The sequence below is a fragment of the Notolepis coatsorum genome (genome assembly GCF_963971535.1).
Source record: "Notolepis coatsorum genome assembly, chromosome: 18".
Taxonomy (NCBI): Eukaryota; Metazoa; Chordata; class Actinopteri; order Aulopiformes; family Paralepididae; genus Notolepis; species Notolepis coatsorum.
Genome location: NC_140182.1, coordinates 103,382,476 through 103,401,435, shown reverse-complemented (window position 1 = coordinate 103,401,435; position 18,960 = coordinate 103,382,476). Strand labels below are relative to the sequence as shown.

Here is an 18,960-nt window from a genome sequence, read left to right as displayed (position 1 = left end):
GAGACAGTCTGATAGAAGAGACAGTTTGATAGAAGAGACAGTTTGATAGAAGAGACAGTTTGATAGAAGAGACAGTATGATAGAAGAGACAGTTTGATAGAAGACAGTTTGATAGAAGAGACAGTCTGATAGAAGACATTTTGATAGAAGAGACAGTTTGATAGAAGACAGTTTGATAGAAGAGACAGTTTGATAGAAGACAGTTTGATAGAAGAGACAGTCTGATAGAAGACAGTTTGATAGAAGAGACAGTTTGATAGAAGAGACAGTTTGATAGAAGACAGTTTGATAGAAGACAGTTTGATAGAAGAGACAGTTTGATAGAAGACAGTTTGATAGAAGACAGTTTGATAGAAGAGACAGTCTGATAGAAGACAGTTTGATAGAAGACAGTTTGATAGAAGACAGTTTGATAGAAGAGACAGTTTGATAGAAGAGACAGTTTGATAGAAGCAGTCAGGGGTTAAGTGTCTCGCTCAAGGACACTTCAGGTTAACGTCTAGAATGTCTCAATCTAGATGATGTTTGAATGTCTCAATCTAGATGAAGTCAGTGTCTAGAATGTCTCAATCTAGATGATGTTTGAATGTCTAGAATCCCACAATATAAAGGTATTTTTCCAACCAAGGTTATTATAGTTCACTAAAACTATGAAAACATGAAAACTAAAACGAGGTGTGAAAAGAAGTTGCAGTTAATTGAACTGAAATAGAAATAAAAACTAGAAGAATCTGACTGTATGTAACAGATGACAGCCAGTGTTTTTGTAATCAGATTCTATATTATAATACTGTAATGTGTTGGGGGTGATTAGGAGGCTTGTGAGGGGCTCGTTAAGGGGCTCGTTAAGGTGGAACCCTTGTTATCTGAAGCAGTGCTTAACATGTGCCTCTCACCCTGCCATCCCCTCAATACATCGCCCTCAGTTTGAACTCTTTAGTCAAATATGATGCATTACATATAAAGAGTCACGCATGTACATGAGTACATTTAAGTACTTAAGTACACTGGTGGCACGGGGTGTAGTGGTTAACACTGTCGCCTCACAGCAAGAAGGTCCAGGGTTCGATTCCCGCTTGGGGACCAGGTTGCCGCGTTGCCAGGTACCCAGGTGGGGGATCTCCCGGGCCTTTCTGTGTGGAGTTTGCATGTTCTCCATGTGCTTGCAAGGGTCCCCCCCTCCCCCCGATAAGAGAAACCCAAAGGAAAAACATGAAGAACAACAGATCGCTAACGCTGTCGCGTCCCAGACGGAGACGGCACTTGGATTGGTCCCTGGGGCGCGGCCCCACGCCGAAGCCCCTATCTGCTCCCGGCTGCCCTTGGGGTGAAGGACGATGGGATGGGTCAAGTGCAGGGAATCAATCGCATCGACGACCCAACAATTGCATGTCTGTGTGTGTGTTCCTGTGTGTGCCGCCCATCGCATGTGTGTCACTGCATGCCAAGACTTCTCCAAAGTCCTGCATTATTATTATTATTACATTTAAAAGTAGAAACTTAGCTAGATACTCTGACTTTTACTTAAGTAAGATTTTGAGACGGTACCCATACTTTCTTTTCTGGGTACTTTTTACACCCCTGCCTCTACTAACCCTAACCCTCTACTATAACCCTCCACTAACAATAACAGGAAGTACAGACAATAACAGGAAGTAGAGACAGAGGCAGGAAGTAGAGACAGAGGCAGGAAGTAGAGACAATAACAGGAAGTTAGAGACAGAGGTAGGAAGTAGAGACAATAACAGGAAGAAGAGACAGAGGAAGAAAGTAAAGACAATAACCAGAAATAGAGACTGAGGGCAGGAAGAGACGATAATAGTAAGTATAGACTGAGTGGTGCCTCGTAAAATCTGTTCTTACCCATGAAACTAATGTGATAAACTAACCAGTATATACAGTTATACTATCGTATAGCTTACGCTCTGCTCTTAGTGGAACCTTATCCCTTTCAATCTAATTCTGAATAAAATTTCTCCACATGTACACACCCATCCGCCTGGCCACACCCACATCCGCTCCTCTACATAAGTGGGGACGTCGCCATTCTAAAAGCTCCTTCCCTATTTTCACCACGACAAGTGTCTGTATACACCACTTGAGTTTAGTGCCGAAATAGTTGTTGGAAAGGAGCTACGTGGACATTGTATCTTATTTTTCTCTCTCTCGCCAATTTACGAGAAAAGCTAAGACATAATGTTTACACCTTCGGAGGGTTTGGACGCTCGCAACGTCACCCTTCACCAGCGCTTCACCATTGCCGCGTCCTCCGTGCGTTGTGGGGCGTCTCTGACTCCGCCGTCGTGGCAGTCGGATACGCCCGGGCGGCGCACGGTGGTGAGTCTGCCTCTCCGAGGGGCCGTTGAGCCTCCATCTCCCGTGAGATGGCCTGGTTCCGGCCCTGGTTCCCCCACCAGTGGACAGTCGGCTGGGGATTTGCGACGCAGACTCTTCGCCTCTGCTCGCTCTCGTCGTAGGGCGGCGAGCTGCAGGGGTGAACGGCTTTGAGCTTGTGCTGGAGCCGGACGAGAGTTCTCTTGCCTCGTCTCCATTTCCGATGGAGACTGAGGATCATATGGAGGGGGCGAGAGCTCTCTTGTTTGATGCCCCAGTGGAGACGTATCATTCTCCCCCTCGGGGTGTGGCAGGGAGTGTTGCGTCTCCTTGGGGTCCCTTGTTCTCCGGTGTTGGGTTAGAACCTCCGACCCTGAGACAAGATGCCCAGCTATCTGCCGCGTCGGATGGTGGCACCCGACATGGCAGCATCCCCTACGTGAGGGACGCGAGTGACGTGGAGGGAGGTACGCAAGGGGAGTTGCTTGCCTTGTTCCCCGAGCTCATGGCGGCCGCCGCAGCCGCTAATGGCGTGGCGTTGCCACAGCCTCTGCCTGCACCTGTTCCTGATGACATGATAGGTAATCTCTGGCAACGTCGTCCTGTGAGAGAGACGGGCATTGTCTGCCCATTCTTCCCATCAATGGAGGCCTACGTGAAACAGGGACAGGTAATCTCCCGCATCACTGGCCTTACCCCCGCCTACGTGCCAGTTACGCGGGTGGCGGGTTTGGTCCAGGGGCTAAAGGACGGGGTGCCTCGGCTTGATAGCCCGATGGCATCCATACTTTGTCCCGAAATGGTGTTGGAGCCGTTGCGTAAGCCGGTTCCCCAAGGGAAATCGGCTAGGCAGATGGCTAATTGGAGTGACCAGGTGTACATCGCCGTGACTCAAAGCCTAGCTGCGACTTCCAACATCGTGCAGCTAGCGCGCTACATGTCGGGGATGATGGCGGGCGGGTCGGTATTGGATGACCATCAGCAATATCTTCACGCCCAGGCGGCTGGAGCCATCCTGCACCTTACCCAGCTGCAGGCGATAGCCGCCGGGAAGGAGCGCGCCCTGGCCACTCTATCCCAGCGCCACCTTTGGCTGGAGCAGGCGTGGGTGCCGGAACAGAAGAGGATTCCCCTGCTCACGGCCCCCCTCTCCGATGCTGGGCTATTTGGGTCGGCCATGCAGCAGATGACGGCAGCCTGCAGAGAGATGGAGGAGGAGCGCTCTGTGCTCCAACCCCATTTCCCCCGACCCGATGCCACCGGTGATGGCCGGAAAAAGCAACGCCGGCAGAGGACAGCGACCATGGCCTCCGCCACCACTGTCGCCGCTACTGGACCTTCGGCGAAGAAGGCCAGGAGTGGAGAGAGTGCCTCGTCTGCCGCAGCCAGCCTCACCACTCCCGGAGGTAACGGTAGGGATCGACGTGACCAGGCTTCCCAGAACCGTTCCTCCGGGCCGGCTCCCCGTGGGGGCAAACACCGCGCTGCATGCGGCAGGCGCCGCTATTGACTCCCCTGTTTACCCCTGTCCCCTTCCCCTCCCCAAAATATAATTTTTGTTACTAAATAAAAGGTCCCTCCTGGTGAGGGACTGTTTTTTGTTACAAACTGTGTGTTTATTCACTTTATATTGGGGATACGATGTATAAACCCTCACCTTCCTGTGGGGTTGTGTGTTTTTAGAGAGTAGGACAGTTTTCTTGTAAATTGTTCTGGTCGCTATATATATGTGTGCTTAGCAAGGCCTGTGGCTAGCACTCGGTCGAAAGACTTGTCTTCCCTCATCATGAAGAAGACTGTGTTCTTCTTGCAGTAGTAAGAGTGAACTTTACCTTTTTTTATCTGAGGGGGTTGTGTGTATTCTGTTACGTATGGGGAAACATGGCATAGAGTCCACAACCAGGTTAGAGTGTTAGCCTACAGAAGTAATCATATATGTAGCTTGTACCGAGGTCTTGACCCTCTCTTTAAACGTCTGTGTTTTCTCTTTACTTGGTGAAGTACATAAACACGGGTGATGTGTTCGCATATGAGCCTAAAGCCTTGTATATAAAAACATGTTTGCAAACAAGTTTATCGTCTGTGGCTGGCGTGCAGATGGTTGAGCTTAACCTAGTGGATATACGCTTTTTCATGTAGCATGCTAGGTAAACTGGTATCATCGCTGCTTGTTTGTTTTCATCGTATCCGCAGTATGGGGTAACAAAGGGGTGAACTGATAAACCCTGCCCCCCTTTTTTCTGATTGGCCAGGGGGTTGGACATCCTGTTCTTCGGTCTTCCTGTCACGCTGTTGGGTCAGCGTGTCACAGGGTTGGGAGAGGGGGGGGGGGGGGAGTTCCCTGGTCCCACGCCATATTTGGGCAGGTGGGTCACGGAATTCCCCCCGCCATAGAATACGTCACTGGGCGCGTTTAAATGTTTTCAGGCTCCATGTTGGACCGCTGTTATTGTCAAGATTGAGTTATGCGGTGCGTGGAAACTTGTTTTCTGCTCTGCGCTCTGTTACATATGTATTGAGCTTTTGGTCACGTAGCTCAATGTTACATATATCTTTTCAATTATTACTCACGTGGGAGGTCTCTCTGGGGATTCCCTGTTTCCTCTCTTTTATACATAGCAGGGTTGACAGGGGTGTTTTCCCTCAGATGCGTCATATGGGACCCATATCTGTGTCTCTTGGCCAAGGTCTCGACGTGTACATAGTGCTGGCCCTGGGTGCTTCTGTGTGGAACCACGCATGGGCTGGCGCGCCTTGGTTGCTCATCATGGAAATGGCGTTTTTATGGAGCAACTAGGATAATATTTTATCTCTTCCGAGCGCCAGTGTACTAGGTTAGTCTCGACGAATTCTCGTTCATCTCTGGGGGGAGATGACAGAATATATCAAAGCATTGGCGGAGGGGTCTCACGCCCTTGGGGTGGGCCACCGGATGTGGTGCTTTTATGTTCTGACCGTCTTTGTGGCGCCCTCTGTGATGTTTTAGATCGACACGCGTACCTACCCCCCTCTTAGGACTGGGGATGGTGGCGTGATTAGGACACGGGACTGGTTCTGGTTGCGCCGGACCAGGTCAGTTAACCCGTTGTCCGCCGGGGCGCAGATCTGCTGTTCTGGTACCCTGAAGGACTTTGTTCTTTTTCGGGGGGAAAATGCCGGGTTGGCCTGGGCGTCGCAGGGTTTGATGTTATGGCGGTGTGTTCGTGGTTGTGTCACTGCGTGTTATCCTTCACTGTTGCTTGGTCCATATTGTGTTGTACCTTGCGCTGTGCTAAGGAGCCTGGTCCTTCTCTATTCTTTTTCGCCCCTCTCTTCCCCTGCTTGGCGGGGCTGGGAGGGGGCTGTCAAGGTGGTTCTATTGTACCCTTCTGGCATTCCTGTGTACGTCCCGGTCCGCCGGGCCCAGGTCCGGACTCGTTCTCGTCGACCTGTTGGTCTGGGTTAACCCCTTCTTGAAAACTGAAACGCTTGTACTGCTGTATAGCCGGTGTATACGCGCAGTTGTGTTTCAGAGTTTTTCTTGGCGGGGTTAAGGGAACAACCGCCTCCTGTTAAACTAAACATAGGGAGGTGGTTGGTTCCCCGGTGTGTTGATAGCGGAGTCAACTCTCGGGTTAGGCCGGGCTTGACCCCTTTTCCTGCGAGTGTGCCCCAGCACTTTTTATGACGTATGTCAATCATGTCAGCCTTCTCTGCCTCGGCCTCTCTAGGGGGTTGGGTTTTTGTGGAGACTGCGACATGGTGCACAGCATACCGAACGCCCCTTCCGCCGGGGTGCTGTTCTCAGTAGACCCCTTAGGCGCCTGTCTAGTCCGCAGTGCTCCGGGCACAGGTCGAGTTATACTTTTGACCTGTTGCCAGGATTGAGGGATCAACCTCTTTGGGGGTAGTCTCCCGGGTGCGCTGCCTGGTCCCGCTGTGGGGGTGTAGCCTCTGTGGAGTGCTTCTGGGCGGCGTGCTGTAGGGGGGAAGGGCCTGCTCTTGGATTGGGCCCTGTCCGATACGCTGGTGATGTGGGGGGTGGTGTCACTAGTGACCATCTGGTGGGGTCTCGATGCTGCGGCATCGTTGGCCTCACCAGGCCCCCTTTCCGGGGGGTCCTGACCCTCAGGCTGTTCCTGGGGCTGGGTCCTCCTTCGCGCTCCACTGCTACGGCCTTGCCACAGGGTTGGGTTCTTGATCTTGACCCTGTGATGTTAGGGACAGTAACAGTTTTTTTTTCTTCCCTTTCGTTCCCTAGTGGCATGTGGGATGCGCGCCTGTGTAGTCGCGGGTTCTTCTGTGTGAAGGTAAGTCCCACGATCTGCTCACCCTGTGCTTCTGAGTTGCTAAACCCTCTTCGCACAGTCGGATCCGATTCCCTCCTGTCCCCCTCTAGGGGGGTCCGGGGGCTCGGGTCCTGCCCGGTTCTGATGGTTGTGGGGGGCCTCAGCGGGTACATTTGTCGAGCTTCCGCTCTGCTCAGCTCCTGTGTTCCACTACTAGCAGAGCGTAAGCTATACGATAATATAACATATGGTTATCCTATAACCATAGTTATATGAGTATAGCGAGCGCTCTGCTCGGACTCACTGAGGACCCCGTGGTCTTTGCTTTCGGTGGTGAAAGACTTGGGAAGGAGCTGTTAGTATGGCCACGTACCCACTTATGTAGAGGAGTGGATGTGGGTGTGGCCAGGTGGATGGGTGTGTACGTGTGGAGACATTTTATTCAGAATTAGATTGAAAGGGATAAGGTTCCTCTACGAGCAGAGCGCTCGCTATACTCATATAACTATGGTTATAGGATAACCGTATGTTCATATTTGCATTTCAAAACAACATAACATCAACCTGTTGTCGTATGTACAATTACTTCATAACATATACAACCATTTACACTGCATATAGTTTCAGTTTGTCAACTTGATTAGCTTAGCATTGTACATTGCTAGTTAGCCAAGGTGGCTGACGCTCACTAGCTAATGGTTACTAGCTAATGGTTACTAGCTGACGATAGCTTCTCTAGCAAGAAAGTACATTTGTAATTGAAAAGGCAGTAGATGATAATGTACACATGACCGCAGGTTGACGTTATCGTTTTGAAATGTAAACATGAACTTTATATAAAAATGATGGTTAGTTTATCATGTTAGTCTATCCACTGGGAAGTAGGTTTGAGATTTTACCCTACACCGGAGACAGGAAGTGGAGACAGTAAACAGGAAGTTGATGCAGGAAGTGGAAACAGTAAACAGGAAGTAGGGACAGAGCCAGTGTACAGCAGTGACAACATGGTGACACGCAGCAATTCCATGCTGTATCACCAATGCCCTGCAGGGGGCGCTGTGTGTCAGTCTTACATTGGCTGAGTGGCTGCTCTCGGCCCCGGGTCCGGGGACTTTCCTTTAAGGTTAATAGCTGATCAATACGACCTGCAACACAGGATCAATCAACTCCCTTTACCCAGGCTCAACACACACACAGGCATGTAGGCATGCACACACACACACACACACACACACACACACACACACACACACACACACACACACACACACACACACACACACACACACACACACACACACACACACACACACACACACACACACACACACACACACACACACACACACACACGCACACACACACACAAACACACACACAGGCATGTAGGCATGCACAGACACACACACACACGCACACGGGCATGTAGGCATGCACACACACACATACACACACACACGCGCACGCACGCACACACACACACACACACACACACACACACACACACACACACACACACACACACACACACACACACACACACACACACACACACACACACACACACACACACACACACACACACACACACACACACACACACACACACACACACACACATGTTGTGTAAGCAGCTAAACCTGCCAGGGAGGGGGGGGGGGGACTTACGGGGCCCCAGCAGGTAGCCTGCACTGTTCAGAGTCCATCCTCTCTTCTCCTTAGCCTAGAGAGAGAGAGACATAGAGAGAGAGAGAGAGAGAGGGAGAGAGAGAGAAAGAGAGAGAGATTACTATGGCGCGGCTCAGGTTAGTCGCCATTGGTTTTGCTCCGCAACGATTGTGCTTACTTTTAGTCATTATGTTTATTTTTACTACTTTTTTTATGGAAACTACACTGGCGGGGACGTCATACTTATTGACCTAAACTCCGGACTTAAAGAGGAGTTTAGAGACACTTTATGCCAAGATTGGCCATCGGAGATCAGACGGGACAAAGACAAAAGCGGCGGCAGGAAGAAACACAGGGGTAGGAGAAGCGGAATCAGATTAAGGTTAAAAAGATCTGCTTACCGTCCGGCGATCCCATCCATCTTTCTGGCAAATGCACGTTCGCTAGAGGGTAATATGGACGATTTACGGGCGAGGGTCCGATTCCAGCGAGAGGTGAGGGACTGTAACATCATGTGCTCCAGCGACTCCGGACCACAGCGTCTCTCCCTCGGAATCCTTCACCGTCTTCCGAGCGGACCGTACAGAAGCCTCCGGGAAGAGCATGTGTCTGTCTTCTTACAAACAATGGCTGGGTAAGCCCAAAGGAGATCAAGATACTCTCCAGTTCATGCTCGCCGGACCTGGAACATCTGGCCATTCAATGCTGTCCCTTTCATCTTCCCCGAGAGTTTACCGCAATCATCATGACTGCGGTGTACATCCCTCCCCAAGCGAACACCGTCAGGGCCCTGGCGGAGCTACAGGGGCATCTCAACATCCATCAGATAAAACACCCAGACGCAGCCATGATCGTAGCCGGTGATTTCAACCAGGCGAATCTGAAGAAAGTGATGCCATCCTTTTTTCAGCACATCGCCTGCTCCACCAGAGGAGGAAATACGCTGGATCATTGTTACACCCCATTCAGAGCCGGCTACAAGGCTGTACCGGCTCCGCCACTAGCGGGGGCTACAAGCACATCGGATCATGAATCCATTTTCCTGATTCCTGCTTACAGACAGAGATCACGTGCCGCCGTCGTGTCACGTGAGGTAAAGAGATGGTCCGACCAATCAGAGGCCACGCTTCAGGACGCTCTATAGGACGTAGACTGGGGAATGTTCCAAGGAAGCGCCAGTGACGTCAGCAAGTTCGCAGATACTGTTGTTAGCTTCATAGCAACCCTAGCTCATAGTATCGTCCCCACAAAGAAGGCGAGGGTGTTCCTGAACCAGAAACCAGAAACCGTGGGTGGACAGTACTATCAGAGCAGCTCTGAAAACTCGCACCACTGCTTATTACCTGGGCAGAAAGACAGGAAACATGGAAGAGTACAAGACAACAGTCTACACTCTGTGCAAGGCTGTTAAACTTGCCAAAAGGACGTATGCTGACAAAATGGAGGCACAAATGGCACAGAATGACACAAGAGGCTTATGGTGGGGACTGAGGATGATAACTGACTACAAAGTCAGCGCCCCCTCAATGGGGAGCGACGACGCCTCTCTCGTGGACCAACTCAACTCGGTTTGGTGCAAACAGTAGCAACGCTAGCTCACCGGCTAGTGACGTCACTGGCGCGCCGGCTGTTGTGGGGGGGGGGGGGGGCAAACGCGGGGGGGCGGGAGCACTCTCTCATTGACGGAACACAGTGTGAGAAGAGCATTTATGCAGGTGATCACCAGAAAGGCTGCTGGCCCAGATGGAATAACAGTCCTGTGCTAACCAGCTAGCCCCTGTGTTCACCACCATATTTAATCTATCCCTGGCGGAGTCAGTGGTCCCTGCCTGCTTCAAGATGTCTACCATTATCCCGGTACCAAAGAAATCCTCCAAAACAGGTCTCAATGACTACAGACTGGTGGCACTCACCTCTGTGGCCATGAAATGTTTTGAGAGGCTGGTCAAGGATCACATTTGTGCCTCCCTCCCCAGTGATATGGACCCTATGCAATTTGCATACAGGCCAAACAGGTCCACTGATGATGCGGTCTCCCAAGTACTGCACAGCACCCTCTCTCACCTAGACCGCCAGAAGGGGGGCTCTGTGAGACTGTTGTTCATTGACTACAGCTCAGTGTTCAACACCATAGTCCCCACCAGACTGGTGGACAAGCTGATCGAGCTGGGTCTGAGCTCCGCTCTGAGCGCCTGGATACTGGACTTTCTGAGTGAAAGGCCCCAGGCGGTCAGGGTGGGGGGTCAGACCTCCAACACCATCACCCTGAGCATTGGGTCCCCCCAGGGCTGTGTTCTGAGCCCCCTGCTGTACTCACTATACACACATGACTGTGTGGCCAAGTTCAGCTCCAACTCCATAGTGAAGTTTGCGGACGACACAGTGGTGTTGGGGCTGATCTCGGACAACGACGAGAAGGCCTACCGGGAGGAGGTTGAGCTACTGGAACGCTGGTGCCAGGACAACAGCCTGCTCCTGAACATTGGTAAAACCAAGGGGCTGATCGTGGATTTTAGGAGGAGACAGCAGGGGACACACACACCACTGAGGATAAGACAGGGTGAGCAGCTTCAAGTACCTGGGGGTCCACATCTCAGAGGATATGACATGGACAACACACATAGACTCAGTCGTAAAAAAGGCGAAGCAGCGCCTCTACCACCTGAGACAGTTAAGGAAGTTCAGAGTATCTGGGAAGATACTCCAGTCCTTCTACTCCGGAGCTGTAGAAAGCATCTTGACTGGAAACATCACTGCCTGGTATGGAAACAGCACGGCACAGGACAAGAAGGCCCTACAGAGAGTGGTGCGCTCAGCCGAGCGTACCACGGGTATTGCACTACCACCCCTGCAGGTCCTATACAACAAGAGGTGCAAATCCAGAGCCTGCAGAATAATGAAAGACCCTCACCACCCCAACACCAGCCTGTCAGGCAAACACCTGCGAACACCAGCAACTAAGACAGAGAGGCTTCGGTTCAGGTTCTTCCCCCAGGCCATCAGAGCCTTGAACACTTAACTCTCCACACACCAGCACACATGAGCACACACACAACACACACACTGTACACTAGGGCTGGGCGATATGGCCTAAATATGATATGACGATATTTTCTGACCTTTCGGCGATACACGATACACATCAAAATGTTTTTCTTTTTTTCCCCAAACAATTCATTATGAGGCTTACCAAGACAGTATTTGAGTTTGCAAGCTAACATTAAAGACAAAATACTCATGCATTTAGCATTTTTATATTATATATTAGATTTAGATTATTGGATTATTAGATTATATATTGCATATATTTAGCAATGAGATATTATATGATTATAATTAGCGTTTAGACGGAAACGCTAGCAGGTGAATCCGCAAAAAAAAAAATTCGGATGTGCCTTTCGTTTATACGGAAACAGCGTTTTTACGGGGTGAAACCGCAAAAAAGTGAGACTACCTTCCAGGGTGGAATTCCTAGAAACGCAAAACCTTTGCGCTCTCGTCTAAACTGTCAAACCGTATATATCTGTTAAAACGATGACAAAAGGGTTGTCACGGCTCTGGTCGCGCGTACTGCTTACGTCACAGGTAGCAGGTATGCATGCGCCAGTAGCCGAGACGTAAACAAAGCAAGTATGTCTGACTATATCAACGGAGATCACTTGAAGGCTACATTGGCAGTACTTTTAAATACACAAGAATCTGTCCCGCGGCTATCACAACTATTATGACTGGACCCACTGTCTGTGAGTGACTCTGCTTTGGTCCAATCACATTCCCCACTCACACTCTGCGAATCAGAGGCAGAGTAGGGCGGGTCTTCACAGCACGTCATGTGACATATGCGTCAATCGTGTGACAGCGGGGCTCCGTTGTCTCGAGTTGTTACAGCCTCGTCTGAACGGAGAATTCCACCCCAAAACGCTCGTCTAAACGCAAAATTATAAGTGAAACCGCAAGACGACTTTTGCGGTTTCTGTTCAGACTTCCATCCCAAAACGCTTGTCTAAACGTAGCCTTAGATATGAAATATGATGAATTGAAAATGGGGGACCCTGATGTAAACATGAGGTCTTTCTCTGGTCTGCATTGTATGTATTGAGCTGTACTGTACCCATTCTGCAATCTGTTAAAGTTTTCATTAATTCAGAATAATTTAGATTGACAGTCGATTCTGCCAATTACGTCACACCGCTTGCACCCGCCCTGCTGTTCTTAGCACCAATAGGCAAGCGCGTATTCGTTTTTAACTTCCGGCATGTCCGCCATTGATCTACACGACAGAAGCACAACAAACCTACCGGAGCTAATAACGAGTAGGCTACCAGTGCTCCGCAGGAGTACTAAACGAGGCATAATGATTTTACTGCAACAAATGTTATAATAAAAACTTTTATATACATTTGTCTGATTGAAAACTTTATTAACAGAATGCAGAATGGGTACAATTCAGTACGTGCTCTGAGCAAAGGAATGAACTGAGCTATGAATGACCAACAAAAACAATGCTAGCTATGGTCGGGTAAATACGCTGATGTTATTGAACGTGTAACTATAACGTTAATGCCACAAAACGAATGCCTTTGTTAATCATAAGTAACTTTGATGCAGTAGCGTGTGTGTGTGTGGGGGCGGGGATGTGTTTGAACGTGTGGACCAGATTGATGCGACACAATCCTCTAACGCGAGGGCAAAACATCACGATATCAACGATACGTTAAAAAAGTGTATCGTTAATGAACTGTACCCGATATTTATATAATATCGTCATATCGCCCAGCCCTACTGTACACGCTCACACATTAGCAGCCACTTTAACATGAGCACACACACACTCATGCTGCACACGCTCACACTTATGGTCGCTTTACAAAAGGAAAGGTCACTTTAAGAATAGTATAGTATAACTTGAGATTGTATAATATAGCATTGTATAGCAGTGTACATAAAGACCCAGTGCCTCATCCGTAGCTAACAGTGTATTGCACTACCACAGGACCTAGCATGTCCTACCATGCTCTGTAAATAACTCATGTACATATACCGATATGCCCTACTTTGTTTACTTGTTTTATTGCACAATGTTGTTCTATTGGATTCTTATTATATATTACTATTGTATTATGCACAATCGTTGCGGGCAAGACCCCCCGCATTTCATTGTATACTTGTATGCCGTGACAAATAAAACTCTTGACTTGACTTGACAGAGGGAGAGAGACATAGATAGAGAGAGAAAGATAATCATATATCTACAGTACCTATATGTATCTATATCTATCTATTAATGCCACTCTGATAGACAATATGTTTACAAATATTATAGAAAACAATACAGTGAGTGGCTTACTAATCAATGACATCAGTGACCAACTGACCATTTACCAGTTTTTACAGTTTATGACAACAACTACACAGAAAAGAAGCAGGACAATAAACTACAATTTAAACCAGTGAGGACAGAAGAATCAATGAACGCTTTCAAAAATGATTTGCTACTACAAAATTGGGAGATAGTATATAAAGAGGAAGACACTGATAAAGCATATGAAAAATTCGTATCTATATTTAACTTAATATATCATAAACATTGTCCAATAAAATAATATAGCAGTAAACATAAACACTCAGACAGCCCATGGATCACAAGGGGATTACAGAATGCATGTAAAAAGAAAAATACACTATATAGAGAGTTTATGAAACATAGAACTAAATAGGCAGAAAATAAATATAAGAAATATAAAAATAAGTTAAAGGGGAACTATCTTATAAATAGCATTGTCCAGTGTTTAGCATTGTTTTCTAGCAATGTGGGGTTGTACCAACACTGTCTATGTCTCAAATCCTCAATTGTGCGCATTCCTCCAGTTCAGATGAGACAAGGTCCTCCCCCAGTGAACTAAGCCATTCTGAATTTAGCGTATCTGTGACGTGTAAGAATTCTCATCTGCATACCTAACCCCTTCTGTGGTTGTAGCCACCGCCCACAATCAACAATGACCAAAACGGAGCGAGTGGAAATAATGCGGAAGTGGTTTTCCCTGTCAGACACTTTCACTTCCCCAAAAGAGATAAAAAGAGAGAGAGAGAGGGAGAGAGAGAGAGAGAGGGAGAGACAGGGAGAGAGAGAGAGAGACAGACAGAGAGAGAGAGAGATAGAGAGAGAGAGAGAGAGAGAGAGAGAGAGAGAGAGAGAGAGAGAGAGAGAGAGAGAGAGAGAGAGAGAGAGAGAGAGAGAGAGAGAGAGAGAGAGAGAGAGAGAGAGAGAGAGAGAGAGAGGCTCATACGGAGCGATCTTTCCTCTGTCTCTCCCCCTGCATTTGACACACAGACTCGCAACTCGAAGCGCGCACACGCACACTCGTATTCCGATCCATGCAATAATATTCACGGGGGTATATATTGTCATTGGAAACAAGTTACCAATTCATTGTCCGTGGGATTATGCCTCCCCCCCCCCCCCCCCCGCCCCCCCCTGCGGCGAAATTAATTAGTCCCTCTCTATCTCTATCTCTCTCTCTCTCTCTCCCCCAAAAGGTATCTGCCAGTGCAGTGGGTGACTGTCACTCAAAGCGCAGTAGGGGCGAGTAGGGGCGAGTAGGGGCGGAGCCCAACCAAAAAGAGCTTGGAATCTTGAAGTGCAGAAACTGCTGCTCTACAGTACTTGATTAGAAATACAAAACAATGATTTAAAAAAAAAAAAAAAACGTACAGATGTGTTCCATAGACTAACAGGAATTGTGTAAAATTGCCCAAATAGTGAAAGAAATAGTAAGTTCCCCTTTAACTAATATTATGAGAATATGTAAGAAGGATTTTTGTAAATATTGGACCAGAATTAGAGGGGAAAATCCCCGATCCAGTGACTCTATAAATGACAATTATATTGAAAGAAATCCTAGTTCAATGTTTCTGGAAGCGGTAGAAGAAAATGAAATGATAGAAACTACTAATAGATGTAAAAACAAAACATCTACTGACAGTAATGAAATAGATATGAAAATAGTCAAATAAAATTGTCATTAATGGGATTTTAAAACCACTCACGCACATCTGCAATTTATCATTCAAAACTGGTCGATTTCCGAATCAAATAAAAATAGCACAAGTCAGACCTCTTCAAAACAGGAGACAAACACTACTTACAAATTACAGGCCTGTTTCTCTACTTCCTCAGTTTTCAAAAATATTAGAAAAACTCTTCAACGGGCGGTTAGATGGTCGAGCGGAGAATGCGTTCGTCACCAGCCCCGGAGCTGTGAGCTTGGTTCGCCTGTTCGAATCCAGCTCACAGCTCCGGGGTTGTCACCAGCTTGGCTGGCCGTCTGCACTGATACAATTGGCTGTATCAGAGGGTGGGAGAAGCTGGCGTGGTGGGTCCGGGTCGTTGTAAACAGCGACTCCTACAGTTCGGTCGGGGCGCCTGCTAAGCGCGGATTGGACGTGAGGGGGATAGTGTGGTCCTCCCACACGCTACGCCCTCTCAATGAGAATCCGCGCTGCCAGGTGAAAAGAAGCGGTGATTGGCTGGACGTGTGTCGGAGGAAGCACGTGGTAGCCTCCACTCTCCCAAATGATCTGACTGTGGGGGGTAAAGCGCAGCGACCAGGAAGGGACTGGGAATTGGCATACGACTAACATTGGGATGGGAGAAAAATCGGAGGAAAATGGAGGGAGAAAAAGACCAAAAAAAAAAAAAAAAAAAAAAAAACTCTTCAACAACAGATTAGATAAATTCATTGATAAACTAATTCAGATCAAACCGGTCAACATCCCTAGCATTAATAGAACTTGTTGAAAAAATTCCAAAGATAAAAACATGTAGCCGGAGTATTCATTGATCTCAAAAAAGCTTTTGATACTATCAATCATGATATATTAATCAGGAAATTGGAATGATATGGGATCAGGGGGGTAGTATAGTATTATGAGAAGCTCTTTAAATAAAAGGCAACAATTTGTGATGATGAGAGATTATAAATCTGAATGTTTGGACATTGCTTGTGGCATCCACCAGGGGTCAGTGTTGGGTCCAAAATTGTTCATCTTGTACATAAACAATACTTGTAAAGTATCTAATATATTTAACCTCTTCCGCCCGTGATTTATGACATCACGTCATAAATCAGTCTCTCTATACTGTCTGACATAATTATCTTTTTTTTTCAAATGTATTCAAGAGTAAACATCCTAACCATGTCACAACAGCAGTCATAGTGTATAATTTTCAGCAATACGTTTGTTTACCAATAGATTAAAGACTTTATCTGAGGATAAACGGGGCCACCGTGGACAGGGTGAGCAGCTTCAAGTACCTGGGGGGTCCACATCTCAGAGGATCTGACATGGTCAACACACATAGACACAGTCTTTTTTTTTTCCTACCGCCCCATCTATGCTTGTTGTAGCCAACTGCCAACTGCCAGCTATGCATCTATGCTTGTAGCCAACTGCCAGCTATGCATCTATGCTTGTAGCCAACTGCCAGCCACCTGTATTACTCATTAAGAGAGACCGCTTGGCCCCTGTCTCTCTGTCTCTCTGTCTCTCTGTCTCTCTCTCTCTCTCTCTCTCTCTCTCTCTCTCTCTCTCAAATCGCATTCCGAGTATGGGCGGAGCCCAGCCTCAAACCTTTTTTAGGTAGAAAAATTCTGTTTTTGAGTACTTGATTACAAATATAAAACAATGAATGTTTTTGAAAAAAACCTTACAGATGTGTTCCATAAACTCACAGGAATTGTGTAAAATTGCCCAAATAGTGAAAGAAATAGTAAAATAGTTCCCCTTTAAGTAAAAAAAAAAAAAAAAAAGGCCAGGAAGATATGTCAGAGTTTGTACTGTCACTCTGTGCTCAGTGGGGCAGTGAGGCACAGTGATGCGCTGTATAGTCTGATGGCTGTTGGAATAAAACATACAATTACTGAATATGAAAGAGGAAGAAAGTGAAGCTTACAGCGATAACCAGGCTGATGGTCTCTGACAAGGCGGCGCAGAATATCAGCGCCACGCAGAAAACTCCAAAACACTTCTGCATCTGCAAACAACACATACAGTATACAACAGCTTTAAGAGATGAAAACACAAGGTACTGTATATCTATATGTATATCTATATAATATATATCTATGATCGTCTCCATGGGGATAAAACACAAGGTACTGTATATCTATATGTATATCTATATAATATATATATCTATGATCATCTCCATGGGGATAAAACACAAGGTACTGTATATCTATATGTATATCTATATAATATATATATATATATCTATGATCGTCTCCATGGGGATAAAACACAAGGTAATCTATATGATATATATCTATGATCGTCCACACGGTATATCTATATATCTCTATGACGTCCTCATAGTGATAAAATACAGGGGGCTGGATCCACAAAGAATGGATTGCACGGAGCAAGTTGCACCCTTACTTACAATTCATTATGAATTGAAAATGGGGGACCCTGATGTAAACAAGACGAAAGTCTTTCTCTGTTCTGCATCCCCTTAACAATTGTGTGTATTGAGCCGTACTGTATTGTACCCATTCTGCAATCTGTTAATACATTTTCATTCAATCAATCAATCAATCTGCACGGTGAGATCCGCTATCAGCTCGATCTTTAATCTTTCAAAATGTTCAGTTGCTATTGCATGCACTTATCTCTGTTTCACTAGTCACTACACACATGAGTGCATGCTTACCAACTGTTTGCCTGTTTTTACTGCAACACTACTATCACCGACATCTAAGAAGGGAGATCCCCCCTTGAATGGCCCTTCTAAGGTTTCTCTCCTCCACATTGCCTGTGGTGGATTTTTTCCTATTGCTAGATTTTTGTGAGTTTTTCCTTACCTTCGCGTGGGGTATGTCTGGGAGTGTTGCATTTATTTTGCATTTATTTAATTTTTTTTAGACTTTATTGTGTTTTGTTCTTGACCTATTGTGATGTTTCTTCTTGACTTGTTTAAAGAACATGTGTCCGGCCCGCGTGAATATTAAAGGCAACCAACTTGTGTTCGGCTTTTCTCTGATTGGCCGCGCCCCCCCGCCCCCACGCGCAGGCAAGCGCAGTCGTCCCACGTCCCAAATGAAATCCAAGGAGCGCAAGCGAGCGGCAGCGCGGGCAACCAACTTGTGTCAACCAACTTGTGTTCAGCTGCGGTAGCAGTGGAGCGCTATGAAATGCGCTGAACTAGAAAGCGTAACGTTATTATGTTTCGCGTCACTGTACACCAGATTCACTCGTGTATAAACAAAGCCCATACAGTTATGAAATGTGCTGAACTAGAAAGCGTAACGTTATTATGTTTCGCGTCACTGTACATCACTTCAGCTCCAGCAGCAGCAGCAGCAGCACCGTTGTACTACCAGATTCACTAGTGTATAAACAAAGCCCATACAGTTATGAAATGCGCTGAACTAGAAAGCGTAACATTATTATGTTTCGCGTCACTGTACATCACTTCAGCTCCAGCAGCAGCAGCAGCAGCACCGTTGTACTACCAGATTCACTAGTGTATAAACAAAGCCCATACAGTTATGAAATGCGCTGAACTAGAAAGCGTAACATTATTATGTTTCGCGTCACTGTACATCACTTCAGCTCAGCAGCAGCACCGTTGTACTACCAGATTCACTAGTGTATAAACAAAGCCCATACAGTTATGAAATGCGCTGAA

At 47.1% G+C, this 18,960-nt stretch overlaps 1 protein-coding gene across 1 annotated transcript in view; it reads right to left on the bottom strand.

The window, feature by feature from the left end:
- Positions 1-17,304, bottom strand: part of gal (galanin/GMAP prepropeptide) — a gene marked incomplete at both ends in the record, with an annotated part of 65,533 nt that extends 48,229 nt beyond the window's left edge. The window contains 2 exons of the mRNA XM_084334926.1: positions 8,271-8,325; positions 17,224-17,304. Coding sequence (XP_084191052.1) covers positions 8,271-8,325; positions 17,224-17,304 — 136 coding nt within the window. The remainder of the gene's footprint in view (positions 1-8,270; positions 8,326-17,223) is intronic.
- Between the last annotated feature and the right edge of the window lie 1,656 nt (positions 17,305-18,960).